Genomic DNA, 17,722 nt, shown 5'->3' with positions numbered 1-17,722 from the left:
CTTAGCAAACTGTAACCTGACTATCCTTTTTAAGGATAACTAGTGGTTTGCATCTTGCAGTAAAGCCTCAGCCATTTGCGATTGCTGAGCTCATCAGTGCTTGATTTTGGCAAGCCTAAGGTTTTGACTATGTTTCAGATTTTTCAGCTTAATAATGACTTCCTTGACTTTCATTGACACCTCTTTTGTCTTCATGTTGACAGACATCAATAGCATCAAACGCAAAACCTAGAATCAATACTAGACATTGACAGCCTTCTTATGCCTGCACAAATGATGTGACGGAATACAGCTGACTCTGGTGCCATGAAACAGGGGGACTATGTATAAAAGTGTTGTCATTTCTAAATGGTGAAACCAATATGTACACAAATACCGTCAAATAAAAGCTGAGAATCTCTACTTTAACCTCGTCGTAATGGTTTGATTTAAAATCCAAACTTGGAATGTAGAGCCAAAAGAAGAAAACAATGTTTCACTGTCCTAGTACTTACACAGGGCACTGTCGGTCAGTGGTGAGTGTGTGGGTGTGTGTGCACGTGTCTTAAGGTGTGTAAGGCAACTTGGAGTATGGAATGCAGTGGAGCAGGTCCGTCTCTTCCTATTTCTCTTTCTCTCTCACACACACACACACACACACACACACACACACACACACACACACACTTGTAATCTATGGTATAATCAAATGATATCTGCCTAGAAACCTCGCGATTAATGCTTATTAACACAAGTCCAATCATTTTCATATTCTATACTTACACTCACATTCTCTCTCTCTCTCTCTCTCTCTCTCTCTCTCACACTCACACACACACACACACACACACACACACTGTGCAGAAGATATAAATGACTAATGAGAGAGAGAGACGCTGCAAGGTTGTCACTTCCTACCAGGAATATGAAGCCCAACCGGTTATCTCGCGTGTGTGTGTTGGGGAAAAAGAGGCGGGGCGCGTGGGAATACAGCCATTATCGGTCTTGAGACATTGTGGAGAGGAGGGCACGCGAGGTATCGTTAGTGGTAATGGTCGTGGATGCGTCCCCTATGACGTCTGTGGATGACGGACGCTCCACGGGCTGAACCGGACACGAAGTTTTCCAGCGCGAGCAACATCCTGCAGCAACAACCGACCTCAGCGTCCGTCACAACGCTCCACGGCAACAGACAACACACACACACACACACACACACACACATCACATAGACTGAGAACCTCAGTTGCACAGCCCAGAATAGATGTGGAATATGAACGGTGCGGTGATTACGCAAGACATGACTGAGCCACCGGGGGGCGCGAGGACACCCCGCTTCCAGCGGCCGCACGGTGAGTTATACACACACACACACACACACACACACACACACACACACACAATGTGATATGTGCTAGCTGGACAGCATGACTGCTGACGCTGAACGTGTCGAGTTTGTCAAGCAGCTCATTAGGTAACATACTGGGATCAGAGCCTTTTAAATGCCCCCACTGGCATTGTTTATGTCAATGCAATTTCATTCTGCAGCTAGCGGCTGATTTATTTCACCTTTATTTATTCCGTTTAACAGAAATCTATTTTGCTAGAGAGACCTGTTGACAATTCCTATTAATGATCTCTTATCAGAGTGCATTCATTTCACCAGATACAGCCTTATCGCTGGACTATGGACCACACGTAGGCGCACACACACACACACACACACACACCTCCTCTCTGGTCTCAAACTGTCTTGACACAACAATCGACATGCACGGGGACGGTGGCTCGAGAACAGATGGCAGTGGCACGTGCGCACGCCGTGATCTGCCGTAGAATATCTCACCAGAACAAACGTGTCACGTTAGAGCACACTCGCTGGTGGAAAAGACGAAGACAATAACAGGGTACCTAGGTCTCTTTCAGGCGCCACATGTTTGCTCTTCCTCCCCCTTCTCTCCCTCTCCCTCTCCCTCCTCCTCTTTCGCCAATTTTGAAGAACACGCGGCTCAGCCCCGGGGTCAGGTGTCCGGAGGGAGAGAAGGGGGTGATGGTGGGAGGGGGTTTCTACACCGACAGAACGAACCCCGCGCTGCTATTTGGAGAGAACGGTGTCTCTGTTGCGTGTCCGTGGGTGTGCTCGGTTCTCCGCGTGTGTAAATGTCGGTAAAGATGGAGCCAAAGAGAGCGCCGCTGCGGAAGCGTGTCCGGTGCGAGAGCACAGGTGAGCGCGAGGGCGGCGGGGTCGAAGGCTTACAACCAGAAGAAAGGGTGGGTTGGTCTGTTGTTTAGAAAGACTCTCCCCCCCCCCCCCCCCCCCCCCCCGTCTCTCTACCCCCTCCCTCTACCCTCTCCCTCTCTCTCTCTTTCCACACACACGCACGCACGCGCGTCACACACACACACACACACACACACACACAGGACAGCTGAGCTAAAGAGAGAGAAGAGATGAGAGGGAGGGTGGGGTCCAAGGGTAGGATCGAAGAGGGGGAGAGGTGTGTGTGTGTGTGTGTGTGTGTGTGTGTGTGTGTGCGCGTGCGTGCGTGTGTGTGTGTGTTTAGGATTTACAGTGCCTTCGGAAAGTATTTAGACCCCTTCACTTTTTCCACATTTTGTTGTGTTATAGACTCAATTTAAAATAGATTAAATTAAAAGAATTTGCCATCAATCCACACACAAGTGTGTAATTGATTCCTATGTAAATCAGAGACCCTATAAAAACAAATATATTAATTCCAAAATTACATGAATTATTATCCTTGCATTAAGATGGACTCAATTAAAATTATTGAGTGATTTGTTGATGACATTTTTGCATTTTAGCTCATTTTAAGAGTGTCATAGCAAAGGGTCTGAATACTTATGTACATGAGGTATTTCTGTATTTAAATTTTAATACATTTACTGACATTTCTAAAAACGTGTTTTCGCATTGTCATTCTGGGGTATTGTGTGTGGATTGACTTTTTGTGTGTGGATAGATTTTTTTTAAATTTAATCCATTTTAAATTGAGTACATAACACAACAAAATGTGGAAAAAGTGAAGGGGTCTGAATACATTACAAAGGCACTGTATACTTAGTTTATGATGAACTTTTGATGAGCCATTCAGATAAATATATTATGTAGCAATCTGGCCCACAATGCTCCTTTACTTTACTATAAGCCTGAACCATATACCTGTCAGTGCCATGGTATGTTTAGACGAGTGGGAACTTATGAGGAAAAATAGTTATTGGCAAATCAGATGATTGATGTCTCAACCCAGAAGTGCAGAGGTATGCACATCACACACCCGAGTCATGCCCCTCCCCTAATGCCAGTGTGCCACACACAAACACGCACAAACACACACAAACACACACAAACACACACTCACCTCTGCCCTGAGCTACTATCTTTTCGTCTCTCACACTCACAGTTTAGCGCTGGGTTACAGTCGCTGGGTTACAGTCGCTGTGTCACACACGGTACAGTAGTTGTTGGGGAACCATGTCTCAGAAGCAGACTAAACTCACCCAGAATCCTCTAGAGAAGATCTGGGTTCCTTGGGTGAACAGCAAGCTGAGCCGCCGAAGAGGGTGTGAGTACACACACACACACACACACACACACACACACACACACACACACGGTTTCTCATTTGTAGACATGTTGGCACTTGTATCTTACAGCGGTTTGGTATTATTTGAATATGAAGGAAACTTCTAGTGTGTGTGTGTGTGTGTGTGTGTGTGTGTGTGTGTGCGCGTGTGTGTGTGTTTAAGTGTGAGTTGAGTTCAGAGTAGGACTAGCCTGGAACACTGTGTACCTGTACCTTGAGAAAGACCTTAGGGCCGTTCACCCCAGGGTTGACACCTCATACAGTGTGTGTGTGTCTGTGTGTGTTTCAGTGAAGACAAAAAGGCCTCACGGTTGCCAGTGGTGTGCGCGCGCGTGCGTGTGTGTGCGCGTGCGTGCGCGCATGTGCGTGTATGTGTGTGTATGTGTGGCGGCTCAAGATCTGTGTCTTGTGTATCTTCGCATCGGTGCCCCAATTGATTAACTCACACTATGATCACATCATAGTTGTGGTTAGAATTATGTGTCCTGTGCAGTCAAACATGTATTTGTCTGTGTGTGTGTGTGTGTGTGTGTGTGTGTGTGTGTGTGTGTGTGTGTGTGTGTGTGTGTGTGTGTCTGTGTGTGTGTTTTTAGCTTCGGTGCCACAGTTCACCAACTCCCCTACTATGATTGTGATGGTCGGTTTGCCTGCCAGAGGAAAGACCTACATCTCGAAGAAGCTGACAAGATACCTCAACTGGATAGGAGTACCCACCAAAGGTGCAGCCCGCCTAACAATCCATTAACACCGACAAGTCCTTCTTCTCCAGCTTCCTCTGTGTCTCTGATGTCTCTGTGTCACCTCCTCTTTTTTTCCTTCTGACAAGTGTTTAACGTGGGCCAATACCGGCGAGACGCCACCCGCTCCTACAAGAGCTACGAGTTCTTCCGTCCGGACAACGAGGAGGCCATGAAGATACGCAAGTACGGACCTATCGGACAGCGAGCGTGCGCCTTGTTGGACTATGGACCAAATCAGACAGTGTGTTAGGGTTAGGGTTGGGAGTGGGCTTCCGTGTGTTGAAGTGTACCCTTGTCTTGTGTGTACAGGGCCTGTGCCATCTCTGCTCTGAAGGATGTGTGTGACTACTTCACCCGGGAGCAAGGCCAGGTGGCGGTACGTAGCCCCGTATAGTACGGTATAACCCCATAGGATCCACTAGAACCCATGTGTTCCTCTGTGGCTCGGTGCATGGCGCTAACACCGCTTAGGTTGTGGGTTTGATTCCCGCTGGGTTCCTATATACTGAAATGTATGCACTCACTGCAATGTAAGTCGTTGGATAAATAATGGCATATATTATTATTATTATATTATATAATGATACCTGTATGGTCACTATGACTACTGTGACAGTGTTATCTGGGTGGTATGACTCCTTCACCTGCAGGTGTTTGATGCCACCAACACTACCTCAGAGCGGAGAGAGATCATCCTCAGCTTTGCCAAGGACAACGGTTACAAGGTCAGAGAGTGTGTGTGTGAGTGAGTGTGAGAGAGAGAGAGAGAAAGAAAGAGAGAGAGTGTCTGAGTGTATGCAGTCATCTTTTCTTTTATATAGTATCTTTCTTTCTTTTTTCTCATCCCTCCCTCTCTCCTTGGCAGGTGTTCTTCATCGAGTCCCTGTGTGACGATCCTGAGATCATCGCCGAGAATATCAAAGTAAGTGTGTGTGTGTGTGTGTGTGTGTGTGTTCGACTGGGACTGTTTCTATGGAGCTATATATACTGCGCCCTCCATAAGTATTAGAAAGAGGAAGCATTTTGTCTTCTTTTAGCTCTGTACTCCAACAGTTTGGATTTGAAATCAAAAAATTGTGATGAGATTCTCAGCTTTAATTCAGTGGTTTCTTTTTTCAGATTGGTTTGGAGTATAGAGCTAAAAGAAGACAAAATGCTTCCTCTTACCAATATTTATGGAGGGCGCTGTATGTGTTTGCCCAAATGGATTGGATTTGAATTGATAGTGTGTTCATCTTAGAACCCAGAATCTTATAGTGTGTGCGTATGACAGTGAGCTCTGTCTCTCTCTCTGTCTCTTTCTGTCTCTCTCTCTCTTTCTCTCTGGCCTCTATCTCTCTCTATCTCTCTCTCTTTCTCTCTCTTTCTCTCTCTCTCTCTCTCTCCCTCCCCTCTCTCTCTCTCTGCCCCTGCCTCTCTCTCTCTCTCTGCAGCAAGTGAAGCTGAGTAGTCCTGATTATGTGGGTTATGATAAGGAGGAGGCGGTGACTGACTTCCTGAAGAGGATCGAGTGCTACAAGATCACATACGTACCCCTGGACGACGACAAAGACAGGTGACATCATCCTCTGACCTTCTCTCCTCTCCAATTCAGAACGATTCTCCGCGTGGTCCAGATAGGAGGCCGCCACACGCTTTCAGTCTTTTGATTTCGACCAATCCTATTGTGGCTCGTTATGTAATGACCATTATAATCTCTTTGTGTGTGTGTCTTTGTGTTTGCTCACGTGTGTGTGTGTGTGTGTGTGTGTGTGCGCGTGCCCGTGTGCTTGTCTGTGTCTGTCTGTCTGTGTGTGTGGTTCCCCCCCCCCCCCCCCTCTCTCTCTGCCTCCCGTAGGAACCTGTCCTACATCAAGATCTTCAACGTGGGCAGTCGGTACCTGGTGAACCGGGTTCAGGACCACATCCAGAGCAGGATCGTCTACTACCTCATGAACATCCACGTCACTCCGCGCTCCATCTACCTCAGCCGCCACGGCGAGAGTGAACTCAACCTGGTGGGACGCATCGGGGGCGACTCCGGCCTGTCGCCTCGCGGAAACAAGGTCAGGGGTCAGAGTGTGCGTGTGTGTGCGCGTGTTTAGCCGAATCTGAATGTGGCCATGTGTATGTGGTTCTTAGGAGTGTATTCTCTCTCTCTCTCTCTCTCTCTCTCTCTCTCTCTCTCTCTCTCTGTGAGGGCAGTTTGCCAGCGCTCTAGGTGTGTATATGCGTGGTCAGGGTATCAGAGATCTGAAGGTGTGGACTAGCCATATGAAGAGGACCATCCAGACTGCAGAGGGTCTGGGATTGCCCTACGAACAGTGGAAGGCCCTCAATGAGATCGATGCGGTGAGTGCAGTGTGTGTGTGTATGTGTGTGTATGTGTGTGTGTGTGTGTGTGTGTGTGTGTGTGTGTGTGTGTGTGTGTGTGTGTGTGTGTGTGTGTGTGTAACTCTCCCTCTCTGCTCTCTCAGGGTGTGTGTGAGGAGATGACATATGAGGAGATACAGGATCACTATCCAGAGGAGTTTGCACTGAGGGACCAAGACAAGTACCGCTACCGCTACCCTAAGGGCGAGGTGAGGAGTGTGTGTGTGTGTCTGTGTGTGTGTGAGCTTGAGTGTGTGGGAGGTTTCTCTGTTGTACCATACACGCCAGATATCGTTGGTGTGGGAGTAAACCAAAAAACAGTCCTGATATTGGAAATAGGCGATTATTTGATACAAACTAAACCACTATTCAAATTAATTAATTTGACATTTCTATTGTGTGTCTGTAAAGTCCTATGGTGAAGTGTGTGTGTGTGTGTGTGTGTGTGTGTGTGTGTGTGTGTGTGTGTGTGTGTGTGTGTGTGTGCGCAATTGTGTGCATGCATGCGTACGTGTGTGTCGGTACCTCTGGCCTGTGTGTGTGGGAGTCTGTGTGTGTGCGTATGTGCGTGCAGGCTTGTGTGTAAGTGTGTGTGCGTGTTTGTGGGTGCATCTGGCCTGTGTGTGTGTGGGAGTGTGTGTGTGTGTGTGTGTCTTTAATGTGTCTCTGTCTCAGTCCTATGAGGATCTGGTGCAGCGTCTGGAGCCTGTCATTATGGAGCTGGAGAGGCAGGAGAACGTTCTGGTAGTGTGTCACCAGGCCGTCATGCGCTGCCTGCTCGCATACTTCTTGGACAAGAGTGCAGGTGAGACTACACTACCCATAATACCACAGCCTCAGTGACACTGGGGGGTGCATCTCAATCGTCTAAAGTGGCGTCCTTTCCTTGTCTCCTCTCCACCTATACTGCTCTGAGAAGGGAGTTAAAAGTAATATAGTGGGTGTGAACCAGGTCTTTAGAGAGAGAGAGAGAGAGGGAGAGAGATGTATCTTACTTGTAAACAAACAGGTGATTGATGCAGTCGACAATTACTTAGGCTCTAGGATATAAAAAGAGGGAGAGTTAGAACTGAAAAAGTAATCTCTCACCCCCGCCACCCCCCTCCCAGCTGAGCTGCCATATCTGAAGTGTCCTCTCCACACCGTCCTGAAGCTCACACCCATCGCCTACGGTCAGTCCCCTCTTTCTCTGTCTTTATTTCTCTCTTGGTCTTCTCTGCCTCTCCCCCTCTCTTTCTCTCTGTCCTTTCTATTCTCCCTCCTTTTAAGATCATTGTTTACATTAGCTGCAGTATTGATTAATGTCCCAGTGACAGCAGCAGCAGCACTGACTCTCTCACTCTCCCTCCCTCCCTTCCTCTCTCCATCCCTGCCTGCTCTCCCTCTCTCTCCCCCCTCTCTCTCTCTCCCTCTATCTGTCTCTCCCTCCCTCCCTCCCTTCCTCGCCTGCTCTCCCTCTCTCTCTCTCCCTCCCTCTATCTCTCCCCAATCCTCTCTCCCTCCCTCCCTCTCTCTCTCTCTCTCTCTCTCTCTCCCTCCCTCTATCTGTCTCTCCCTCCCTCCCTCCTTCCCCGCCTGCTCTCCCCCCCTTTCCCTCCCTCTGTCTCTCCCTAATCCTCTCTCGCTCCCTCTCTCTCACACAGGCTGTAAGGTGGAGTCAGTCTTCCTCAATATAGAAGCAGTCAACACACACAGGGACAAACCGGTGGTAAGCAAACGCACACTTGAGCACACGCACAGCACACACGCACATACGCAGACACATGCTAAAACACATGGACCCACACACACACACACACACACACACACACACACACACGATACAAACAAACAGCACCCAAACTCAAATGGACCCCTAGCCCCTGAAGCAAGCCACTTAACCCCTGCACCACTCCAGCGGTGCGCCTGTGTGTGTGTGTGTGTGTGTGTGTGTGTGTGTGTCTGTGTGCATGTGTGTGTGCAGTATTTGTCTCTGGTTGGGTACTGTGATAGCAAACTGCTAACATCCGGACCAATAAAGATATATTGGTACATCTTTGTATTGTAGAGGGTCAATTTAGGTCACTAAGGGTCACTAAAGGTCAATTTGGGTTTGGCATGTACCATTGAGCATGGCCTAGTGTTCTGGGTTAAAGTTGCCTGAAGGCACCGATCTAGGAACGGTTTACTTTACCCCAGTCCTAACCGTAACCATTAGTTAACCATAAGTGGGGGAAATGCTAAACCTGACCTTCGATGAGTGTCTTAAAAGCAACGTGGTCCTACTCCTGTCCGGCCATGGTCCTGAACAAATTGAGCACCCTCATTGGTGGGTCCGACTTTAAGCCCCGCCCCTCTGGTCCCCAGGAGAGCGAATGCTGTGATGCCCCCATGTCAAGTCCTGCCCCCAACAAAACACTGCAGGACCTTACCACACTCTGCCTGCAGGTACACACAAACACACACACACACACATGCACGCACACAAGCAAACACACACACACACACACACTCTCCCAACCCTACGTGTGATCCCTCAGTAAAACCCATAAGGACAGGAGAATCCCAAGACCCAGAGGGCTGAAAAGTGGGATTCCTTCTTTCATTTATTTGATCCTTTTACTATCTATAGCTCACATGAAAAGTGCTGCATTCAAAAGGCATACACACAGATACGCACTCACACACATTATACACACACACACACACACACACTAACTCACACACTAACCCACACACACACACACTCTTCTCTTGTAGAATGTGGATGTGGACAGAGACACAGAAGACGCGCTTCTAACAGTTCCCGACCACATCTAGAGGAGGAGAGAAACGAGGAGGAGGAGGAGGAGGAGAAACCTCTCTGCTTTAGGAACCGTCCTCGGGTTTTTACACGTCATTAATTATTCGTAGTGATTTTTTTGTTGTGGAATCTAACACCTGGTTCTTGGTGATCAATGTGACAGTCAAAATCTCAATTGACGTTCTGTTCCCTATATGTAATACAATCTTTTTGACCAGAGCCACATAGAGGATAGGCCTCCGCAGGGCGCTAGTCAAAATACTGTGAGGAAAACGGTTGTCATTTTAAAGGAGCTACACATGAAATCTGGCTCCCCTGTGGCCACTAGTCGTAATTGCAGTTAAAATGTTGAGTTGTTTGTTTACACTAGCCAGTGGTACTAGCTAGCTTCCATCGCGATATCGACTATCCACAACCATTGTTGAGATAAGATCCCGACATGTCAAGTGAACAGGTAATAATACATATTTGCCTCATTTCAATTCATCTATTTTCTGTCATGAAATCAGTACGCTAATATCGTAGCCAGTCGAACCCTTGGGGGGGAGCTATTACTATTTAAACACTACCGCTCCACAATCCCTGCAGATTTCCCAAAGCCATTATATGCTGTAGTAACTCATGTAAAGAGTTGTGTACTAAATGTACCACTGAACACTGTCCATTGGTCAGAATCTGGTCTCAGCGGTACGAATTGGATCAATTCAGTGTGGGCGGTGGGATGTCGTGACGCACAAGGAAGTGATCCTGGAGTTGTCTTGGCCTCTGTCGCCATAGAGACTTATGTGAAGCAATATGAGAGACTGCTGGGAGTTGAAGTTTGAAGGACCTCTGTAGACTATAGCCCTTCCAATCCCCAGGGAAGGATCCATTATGAAGACTTCTTCACCAATAACTGTTCCACCGCTGTACCCGACTGTGCCTGACTGTGCCTCAACCCCTGACACTCAACCTCACCCATAGAGTTAGAAACACTAGAGGGCACGCTCCCCTAAATGAACTGTGACTATATGGGGAGTGCCCCCATGTCGTCAACTTTCTTCATCTTCTGTGATTTGAGAGTGAGCGTCAGTCAAATGGTGCTTCACTGCCACCTGCTGTGCTGGAGTGCAGTATCCACTCAGCACCAGTGTCTCAGGTCCGTCATTTATTGACACCGGCAGACGACATCTTGGAAGCCATTTCCAATCTCTAGATAAACCTGTAGAAGAAGAAGAAGAAGAGCACGCGTTGATCCCAATGCCTTCCCAACGTCATAGGAAGTCCCACCCTAGTTGACAACATGGCGCCCCCCACGCTGTCACAAAAATGCAAGATAGCAGGTGCCTACTCTACCCATCTCTATGCCCTCACCCCACCCCCCCCGCCACCCCACCCCCCCTCACTGTGCCTCAATCTCTGAACCTAAACTACACCCCCCCCCACCAACCCCCCCACTCTTCTCCACCAAATCAGGGAGGGGGTCCTGTCTGTGTAACATTAGTTCTGTAGTTCTCAGCTCACTGAGAGGTGCTGTTGTAGGAGACTAAAGGGAATCTATAGCAATACTGGGCACTGATAATAACTATTTATACAGTAGGTGTGTTTGTGTTGATGTGTCTATCCATCTATCCTGTCGCTCTGTGCTCCTCTGATCAGGTAGACGTATAGAAAATACAGTGTATCACACATTCTTAGTAAGACTAGTCTGCCGTGTCCAGCTTGATATGAAGTGTGTGTGTGTGTGTGTGTTAGAAACATGTATCTGAGTCATGCAGGTGTATCATGAGACTCATGCTGGTGTCTTTCTCTGCTCATCTGTGTGTGTGTGTGTGTGTGTGTTTGTGTGTCTTGAGCTCTGTAATGTTGTGCCTAGGATGTCAATGTGTTCTAAGGACTGTTTGATTAATGTCAGTTAATTAACAACAGGGCTGAGTGAATAGATGATGATGATGATAATAATAATAACAACAGACAGCCATAAAAGAGAATTCAATATAAAATTATTTTATTTTTGAACTTGAAAAATATGAAAAACACTGAAAAACACTATGAAAAACACTGTCACCTTAAAGTCTGGCAATTGAAATAAAGAAAATGATGATTCAACTCTTCCTGTCTGTGTGTTATTAACTTCCCAAACAGGTAGAGAACAGTCAAAGACAAACAGAGTGGAGTTGACAAGAGTCAACATCAAACAATGTCAAAACACACACATTCCCACACTCAGTCTAACACAGTCTTCTTGTATTTCCCCCATGCTCCTCTCTCACACACACACACACACACACACACACCTTATTCCCCAGGGTAGGCCTGATTAAGGCACTGCACATATCAATATCTAAAAAATCACATCAACCTCCAAACAGGAGACTGACAGAACTCACTCACTCATTCTCACACTCACTCTCTCACACACACACACACCTCCCTGGTGACCAAGCAGTCTATCTCTGGCTGGCCTCTCTTTGGGTGTTAGAGGCAGCAGCAGGGGCAGGGGTGGGGGCTGTGGCTTCTCTGTACTGCTGGCTCCAGCTCTGGGGTTCCTGGTTGTGAAGCTGAGAGAGAGAGAGAGGGGACACAAAGTGATTACACACACAAACACATACACAGAGTTGAAAGATGACTATCAATATCAATTTGATGGATGGTGAAGTTGTACTTGTACTAGTCTATGTGAGATGCCCTAGGTTAGTAACACACACACACACGCTCACCTGTCCCATGAACTCCAGCAGCTTGACCTTTGACACCTCAATGTCAGCACGCTGACCCCAGTGGAACTCAAACTCCACTGGTTCAGTGTGAGGGATACGCACATACTCCAAGTACCTACACACACACACACACACACAATATAAAGACTCAGAACACGGCACGTGCACATAGCTGTACACAAAGGACATAAGGTTTCAATATGTTGTATGGAGTCAGTGCTGGTCCAGACACACAGCTGGTTGTGTCTGGGTCTCTTCCAGACTCCAGCTTCTGTATGGTGTGGTATAAACAGGTGTCTATGGTCTTAGAGACACCCGCTCTGATCACACCTGTACACAGATATATATATATACATACATACATAGGGGACTGAGAGGGGGTTTGAACCCACAACCTCCTCGTTACATTCCCGCCGCACTAACCCCCTGAGCCACTGGACAAGGCTGGTACAGGGTGGGGCGAGGCTGGCCCAGACATGACACATTCACACTTGGGGGAGGGGGCAAGAGATGGGAGGAGGAGGAGGGGGGGGGGGGGAGGCAATGGTCTAAAGAGGCTTCCCCCTTCATGCACTGATCTAAACACACAGGAAAGGGGAAAGTTGTAGAATGTATGCCTGATACAGTATTAAGCTTTTGGATGTCGAGTTATTTGATGAAATGAAAGGGGACAAAGAGGAGAAGCCACGTTAGACTATTGAGATGCACCCAGAGTGGGAGAGAGACTCTCACCGCTGACGAACGAACTCATCAGTGACGACCTTCTTCGTGTCTCCAAAGTCATCATGTTTCTCCCTGGGGACAGTGACAACAGTACTGATTAGAAGATGAGTAGCACGCACGCACGCACGCACGCACGCACAGACGCACGCACGCACTCGCCCTCCCTCCTAAACAATTACTTACCCTGGATCTATTCGCAACTTCTTCAAAGTGTTCCATATCAGGGCTGCAAACACAAAGCATGACGGCTTGTGTTAGATATTACTGAGGAGCATTCAGTGTATGGGAGGAGCTTAAGAACAGGACACAGGTGTCATGAGCAAGAGGGAGGGGTCAGAACACTTACTCTCCTTGACCACGCCTCCCTTCATGAAGATGATGCCGAGGATGACGAAGAGCAGGCCAGTCTTTGGATTACCGGGACACCTGTACACATTGAAAAGAGGGTATTTAAAAAATTAAAAAATAAACTAAAACTAATGTAGCACAGGAGCAGGACAATAAAGATCACGATAGGTCCATTCCCACAAGTGATCTTCAATCATTTTGTATCAATTTATCGAAGATTTATTTTCACATCACCCAGGTCAAAAAAAGCTTATTTTTTATTTTTTATTGAAAGCTTTAGTCATTTAATTTGTCATGTTACTACACCTATTCACATTTAAACGCATTAAAAAGCAACAACACATCTCACATCTCATCCCTATCCACAAACACACATGAGCATCCAAGTACTCAAACACAAACAAACATTTACGGCACATGCGCACACACACACACACACACACACACACACACACACACACACACACACACACACACACACACAGGCGCTCACATGCTGAGCGGCTCTCCCTCCACAGGCTCCAGTTTGTTGATGAGAATGTAGATATGATTCTTAGTATCAATCTCTACCAGCTTCAAAGCAAACACCTGGGGAGGGACAGAAAGAGAGAGAGAGAGAGAGAGAAAGAGAGAGAGAGAGAGAGAGAGAGAGAGAGAGAGACTCAGAGTGCTTTTCATCCTTCTAGTAGTTTCTAAAGCCCCTTATACAGGAGCCAATACACACCTGATCAAATGTGCGTCCCACCAGCTTGATGATCTCAGGGAAGATGTTCTTATACTCCTTTAACACATGTTTCACTATGTCTGAAGGAGAGACAAGAGGAGGACCACTAAGTCAACAAACATGCTACTGTATCGTAATCAGTCACTTGCTGCGCTTCCTAATGTATTGCTAATGGCGATTCTGGTTGTAATATTTCTATACTTTGGAGCGGCTATGGGATTTAAACCCAGTTTCACTAGAACAACATGTTTCCTAGCTAATCCACAATGTAACATATTATGATGAAGCAAGTATCATATAATTTGTGTTTGTGTGTGTGTGTGTGTGTGTGTGTGTGTGTGTGTGTGTGTGTGTGTGTGTGTGTGTGTGTAAAGCTCCTACCTGCTCTGCGGATAGGGATTTTCTTCTGGTCCTTCACCAGGATAAACTGCACTACCTCCCCTGTCTTATGAAGGTTAGAAAGATAAGATTAAGTGCTTTATCTGTGCCAGGGAAATGTGTGTGTGTGTGTGTGTGTGTGTGTGTGTGTGTGTGTGTGTGTGTGTGTGTTACCTTTTGGTCCACCTGTGAAGGAGTGAGTCTGTCCATTCCTTTCTGGACCTGAGAGGAACTTGGCTGGGTGAACGTGATGTCGTCATCCTCATCATCCCCGACTAACGTTTGGGAACGCTGGAAGAGGAGACAAGAGAGAAAAGGGTGGACAGAGTTTAAGAGATACGGTTCGAAAGAGAGGGACCGAAAGTGATACAGAGGATAGGCCATAGGGATGTCATAAGGAGAGTGAATAGACCATTAGAGGTAGGATGCGTGGGAGGGATGAACTGATGGAGAGAGAAGATCGTTAGATTGGTTAGGAGGAGGGATGGAGGTAGAGGTATAGCTACATTAGGATGGAGAGGTGATTCTTACCCGTGCTTTACTCTGCGAGGTCTGGGTATTTGAAACTCTCTTCCTCTGCGTCATCGTGTCTGTGGGCCAACAACAACAACAACAACGTCGTCACTAACATCAATACGCGACAGACGATCAGTAAAAGTAACAAATCGTCTGGAAAAAAATATTTACACGCAACTAAATGAATACGCCACAACTCATATTAAGGTTTAGTACAGGCTGTAATAAAAAAAAATAAAAAAATAAAAAAACGGGAATGCAAATGATGTAAACTGTCAATAGCTAGCTAGCTAGCTAAGCTAACTCGCCGTATGTGTCTTCTAAACACTAAGTTAGGGTTAGGGTTGGTGCTGCAAAGGGCAAATGGTCATCACCGAGTTTTCATTAAAAACAGACCCAAACTGCGGTATGTATTTTAACTTAGAGTAATAAAAGTAATACAACTACTACTAATAATACAACTACTAATACTCAACTGTTCAGGATGTAAACTCCCGCCTGACGTCAGAGCAAGTGAGGCGAGTGTTGATGACGTGGGTGTGAGGAGGACACGGAAGTAGCGTTGGTTGACAGACAGGTCTGGGATCAGATTGGCACTTTTTGGTGCCAGTCACTCATTCATCAACGTTTTCAATTTCAAACATCACATTTGGGATCATTTTTGTTTTGTACTTTACAGAGAGCAATCTCTTGAATGTAAAGATGTGATTTTCTCCTTTGAGAACCAAAAATGAAGAGTCTTGATTTTCTCGTGAAGGTCATGATAGTAATGTTTCATACACAAATCCACATTTTTCTAAAAACAAGTTCTCCCTTTTCATGGATTTCTTTAAACTATATAGAAATAAGAAATGAATATGTCTACTTGTATGTCTACTTTGATTAAATATTTGGTGCCATCCTTTTTGTTTGTTTTTGTTTTATATAGTGGTTGACATTGGTCCTAATGTAATTCCTGACTATATGTTCTGTTCTTGCATTAAAATGCGACCTCAGTCTAGTCTAATCATGTTAGTACAAAGTAAAACAGCAAAGTAATTCAAAAGAAGACATCATCCCTGGCCGAGGGGGACACGGCTCCTCCCTAGCCGAGGGGGACACGGGACATAGGAGAGACTCGCGGTTTCGGTTCGATGGGGGTATAAAGTACAGTACGAGAGTTATATGAAGAAGATTAGCTGATCTTTAGAAAAGAGGGTGGCCGTCACATCTAGAGAAAGTCGTCTCGGCCAGGCGTCGGGAATGCAGGACCATGGACAGCGACCAGGAGGCGAGTGACTCGCAGTGAGTCCCAATTTCCCCAAGACCTAACATCGGTACCCAGAATCTTTGACTTGGAAATGTGAGACTACCCAGACCTAATGAATGTATAGTAGGCCTATGGCCTGGTCTTTGGCTGGTTAAAACTTCAAACAAACTCAACTCCTGGAGTTGGGCCGCGGTGTCACTCGTGACGTGCTTCTCCCGAGTAGACGAACTCCCACAGCCAGCTATCACTCTCACCACACCGGCATGTAGCGGAGAAAACGGACGCTAGAGGTCCCTGTTGTTCCCCTCTGGCCGGAGGGCGACACGGGACATAAGAAAGACTCGCGGTTTCGGTTCAATGGGGGTATAAAGTACAGTACCAGAGTTTCGTGTGGGCCAGCGGAGGCGCGTAACAGCGGGTGTACTAGCCGGGCGAAGAGCACGTCCCCTTCAGGAAGTGTTGTGTGTGTTTGTTTGTTTGTTTGTTTGTTGGTGTGCATGTCTGTTTGGACAGTTGGGGGGGTCAACGACAGCGTGAAATCCCGTGGGCCGTCCCGTACGGCGGGGCAGAGAGAGGATGGGAGACCGGGAGTACACGGAGAAACGGGTCTCTGCGCTCAAGAACTTCGTAGCGGGGGGAGCTGGCGGCGCTTGCCTTCTGTTAGCGGGACACCCGCTCGACACCATCAAGGTGACATGTTCAAAAAGTTAGATATAATATAGTTATATATAATGATATATATATAATAATACGAATATTTGATTGTGTTAAAATGGTGTTGGCGATATTCCACCTGTTGAACCCACTCTGTGAGAGGTAGGCTAAGGCTGTGCGGTTTAGGGTCAGGCAAGTATGGTAGACCGATAGCGCGACTTGCACTACCGTGAGCAGCGGAACCGCTTAGAAGTTGGGGGCGCTAAGCTTCTGAAGAGATTAGTGGGTTGAAAGTCGGAAGTCCCGTTTAACCTACTGATCTATCCAGTGTGTGTGTGTGTGTGTGTGTGTGTGTGTGTGTGTGTGTGTGTGTGTGTGTGTGCAGTTGAGTGTCTCCTTAAAAACACAAACTGTTTAGTCGTGTGTTTGTTTATTTGTTTGTTTGCACACAACTGCGCGGGATCAACTTACGTCCCTCGTAACCTGCGCGCCTTGAACGAATGAGTCAGGGAGGGACACTGATCAATACACGTCCCCGTATGCGGACACTCTCTCAAACACACGCACAGACACACACAGGGAGGGAGGGAGAGAGACCCTGATCAGTGTCCCCGCGGGGAGAGTGAGAGAAATACTAGACACGGCATAGAGAGAAGGAGACAGGGAGTGAGGGAGGGAAGGAGGCAGAGCGAGGATGACGTGAGTTAGACGCCAGAGTTAGACCCTTTAGTCCCCAGCAGCAGGCTCTCGTTGCCAAGAACGGTGTTTTCCGACACAACCCTCTCTCTCATTCTCTCTCTCTCTCTCTCTTACTCTCTGTCTCGCCCTCTCCGTATCTCTCTCAAACACACACACACACACACACACACACACACACACACACACACACACACACACACACACACACATACAGGGAGGGAGGGAGAGAGAAGGGAGAGAGAGTGAGAAAGAGAGAAAGAGTGAGTGAAAG

General features: G+C 47.1%; 3 protein-coding genes across 6 annotated transcripts in view; 2 read left to right on the top strand and 1 right to left on the bottom strand.

Annotated features, from left to right (window-relative positions):
* The first annotated feature begins 991 nt into the window (after nucleotides 1-991).
* LOC310808154 (6-phosphofructo-2-kinase/fructose-2,6-bisphosphatase) lies at nucleotides 992-11,549 on the top strand. 3 transcript variants are annotated; one of them, XM_083674876.1, is made up of 15 exons: nucleotides 992-1,331; nucleotides 4,181-4,306; nucleotides 4,414-4,510; nucleotides 4,637-4,703; nucleotides 4,978-5,052; nucleotides 5,193-5,249; nucleotides 5,761-5,882; nucleotides 6,165-6,372; nucleotides 6,512-6,658; nucleotides 6,784-6,888; nucleotides 7,355-7,484; nucleotides 7,789-7,851; nucleotides 8,323-8,387; nucleotides 9,026-9,106; nucleotides 9,419-11,549. In XM_083674876.1, exons 1-15 carry the CDS (start codon nucleotides 1,244-1,246, stop codon nucleotides 9,476-9,478), a joined length of 1,491 nt encoding a protein of 496 aa, XP_083531002.1. In that variant the 5' UTR covers nucleotides 992-1,243; the 3' UTR covers nucleotides 9,479-11,549. The 3 variants fall into 3 exon arrangements, with proteins under 3 accessions (XP_083531002.1, XP_083531003.1, XP_083531004.1); XM_083674877.1 differs by lacking the exon at nucleotides 9,026-9,106; XM_083674878.1 differs by lacking the exons at nucleotides 992-1,331; nucleotides 9,026-9,106 and adding an exon at nucleotides 3,432-3,566.
* On the bottom strand, nucleotides 11,432-15,367 carry ndnl2 (necdin-like 2). Of its 2 annotated transcripts, none has more exons than XM_083674880.1 (11): nucleotides 15,326-15,367; nucleotides 14,865-14,923; nucleotides 14,508-14,624; nucleotides 14,337-14,400; nucleotides 13,956-14,035; nucleotides 13,725-13,819; nucleotides 13,230-13,309; nucleotides 13,067-13,109; nucleotides 12,893-12,976; nucleotides 12,161-12,275; nucleotides 11,432-12,001 (listed from the first exon to the last, which is right to left on the bottom strand). In XM_083674880.1, the coding sequence occupies exons 2-11, from the start codon at nucleotides 14,916-14,918 to the stop codon at nucleotides 11,891-11,893; spliced, it is 843 nt and encodes a 280-aa protein (XP_083531006.1). In that variant the 5' UTR covers nucleotides 14,919-14,923; nucleotides 15,326-15,367; the 3' UTR covers nucleotides 11,432-11,890. The 2 variants fall into 2 exon arrangements, with proteins under 2 accessions (XP_083531006.1, XP_083531007.1); XM_083674881.1 differs by having other exon boundaries at nucleotides 12,893-12,955.
* Nucleotides 15,368-16,483: 1,116 nt separating this feature from the next.
* The window catches only part of LOC310808130 (mitochondrial carnitine/acylcarnitine carrier protein-like), a 6,299-nt gene continuing 5,060 nt past the window's right edge, over nucleotides 16,484-17,722 (top strand). The window contains exon 1 of the mRNA XM_083674835.1: nucleotides 16,484-16,788. Within this exon, the coding sequence (XP_083530961.1) occupies nucleotides 16,675-16,788 (114 nt within the window). The 5' untranslated portion in view covers nucleotides 16,484-16,674. The remainder of the gene's footprint in view (nucleotides 16,789-17,722) is intronic.

This window comes from Argentina silus (assembly GCF_951799395.1).
Source record: "Argentina silus genome assembly, chromosome: 8".
In the NCBI taxonomy this organism is placed as follows: Eukaryota; Metazoa; Chordata; class Actinopteri; order Argentiniformes; family Argentinidae; genus Argentina; species Argentina silus.
The sequence above is the reverse complement of the archived record's forward strand: the minus strand, read 5'-3'. Positions and strand labels throughout refer to the sequence as shown.

Coding starts and splice junctions, on each gene's coding strand:
- LOC310808154 (XM_083674876.1), top strand. CDS start 1,244: ATGTGGAATATGAACGGTGCGGTGATTACGCAAGACATGACTGAGCCA. Junction 4,511..4,636: donor GAGGCCATGAAGATACGCAA/GTACGGACCTAT, acceptor TTGTGTGTACAG/GGCCTGTGCCATCTCTGCTC. Junction 8,388..9,025: donor CACACAGGGACAAACCGGTG/GTAAGCAAACGC, acceptor TCTGGTCCCCAG/GAGAGCGAATGCTGTGATGC.
- ndnl2 (XM_083674880.1), bottom strand. CDS start 14,918: ATGACGCAGAGGAAGAGAGTTTCAAATACCCAGACCTCGCAGAGTAAA. Junction 13,310..13,724: donor GAGGGAGAGCCGCTCAGCAT/GTGAGCGCCTGT, acceptor CAATGTGTACAG/GTGTCCCGGTAATCCAAAGA. Junction 12,977..13,066: donor AAGTTGCGAATAGATCCAGG/GTAAGTAATTGT, acceptor TCTTCTAATCAG/TACTGTTGTCACTGTCCCCA.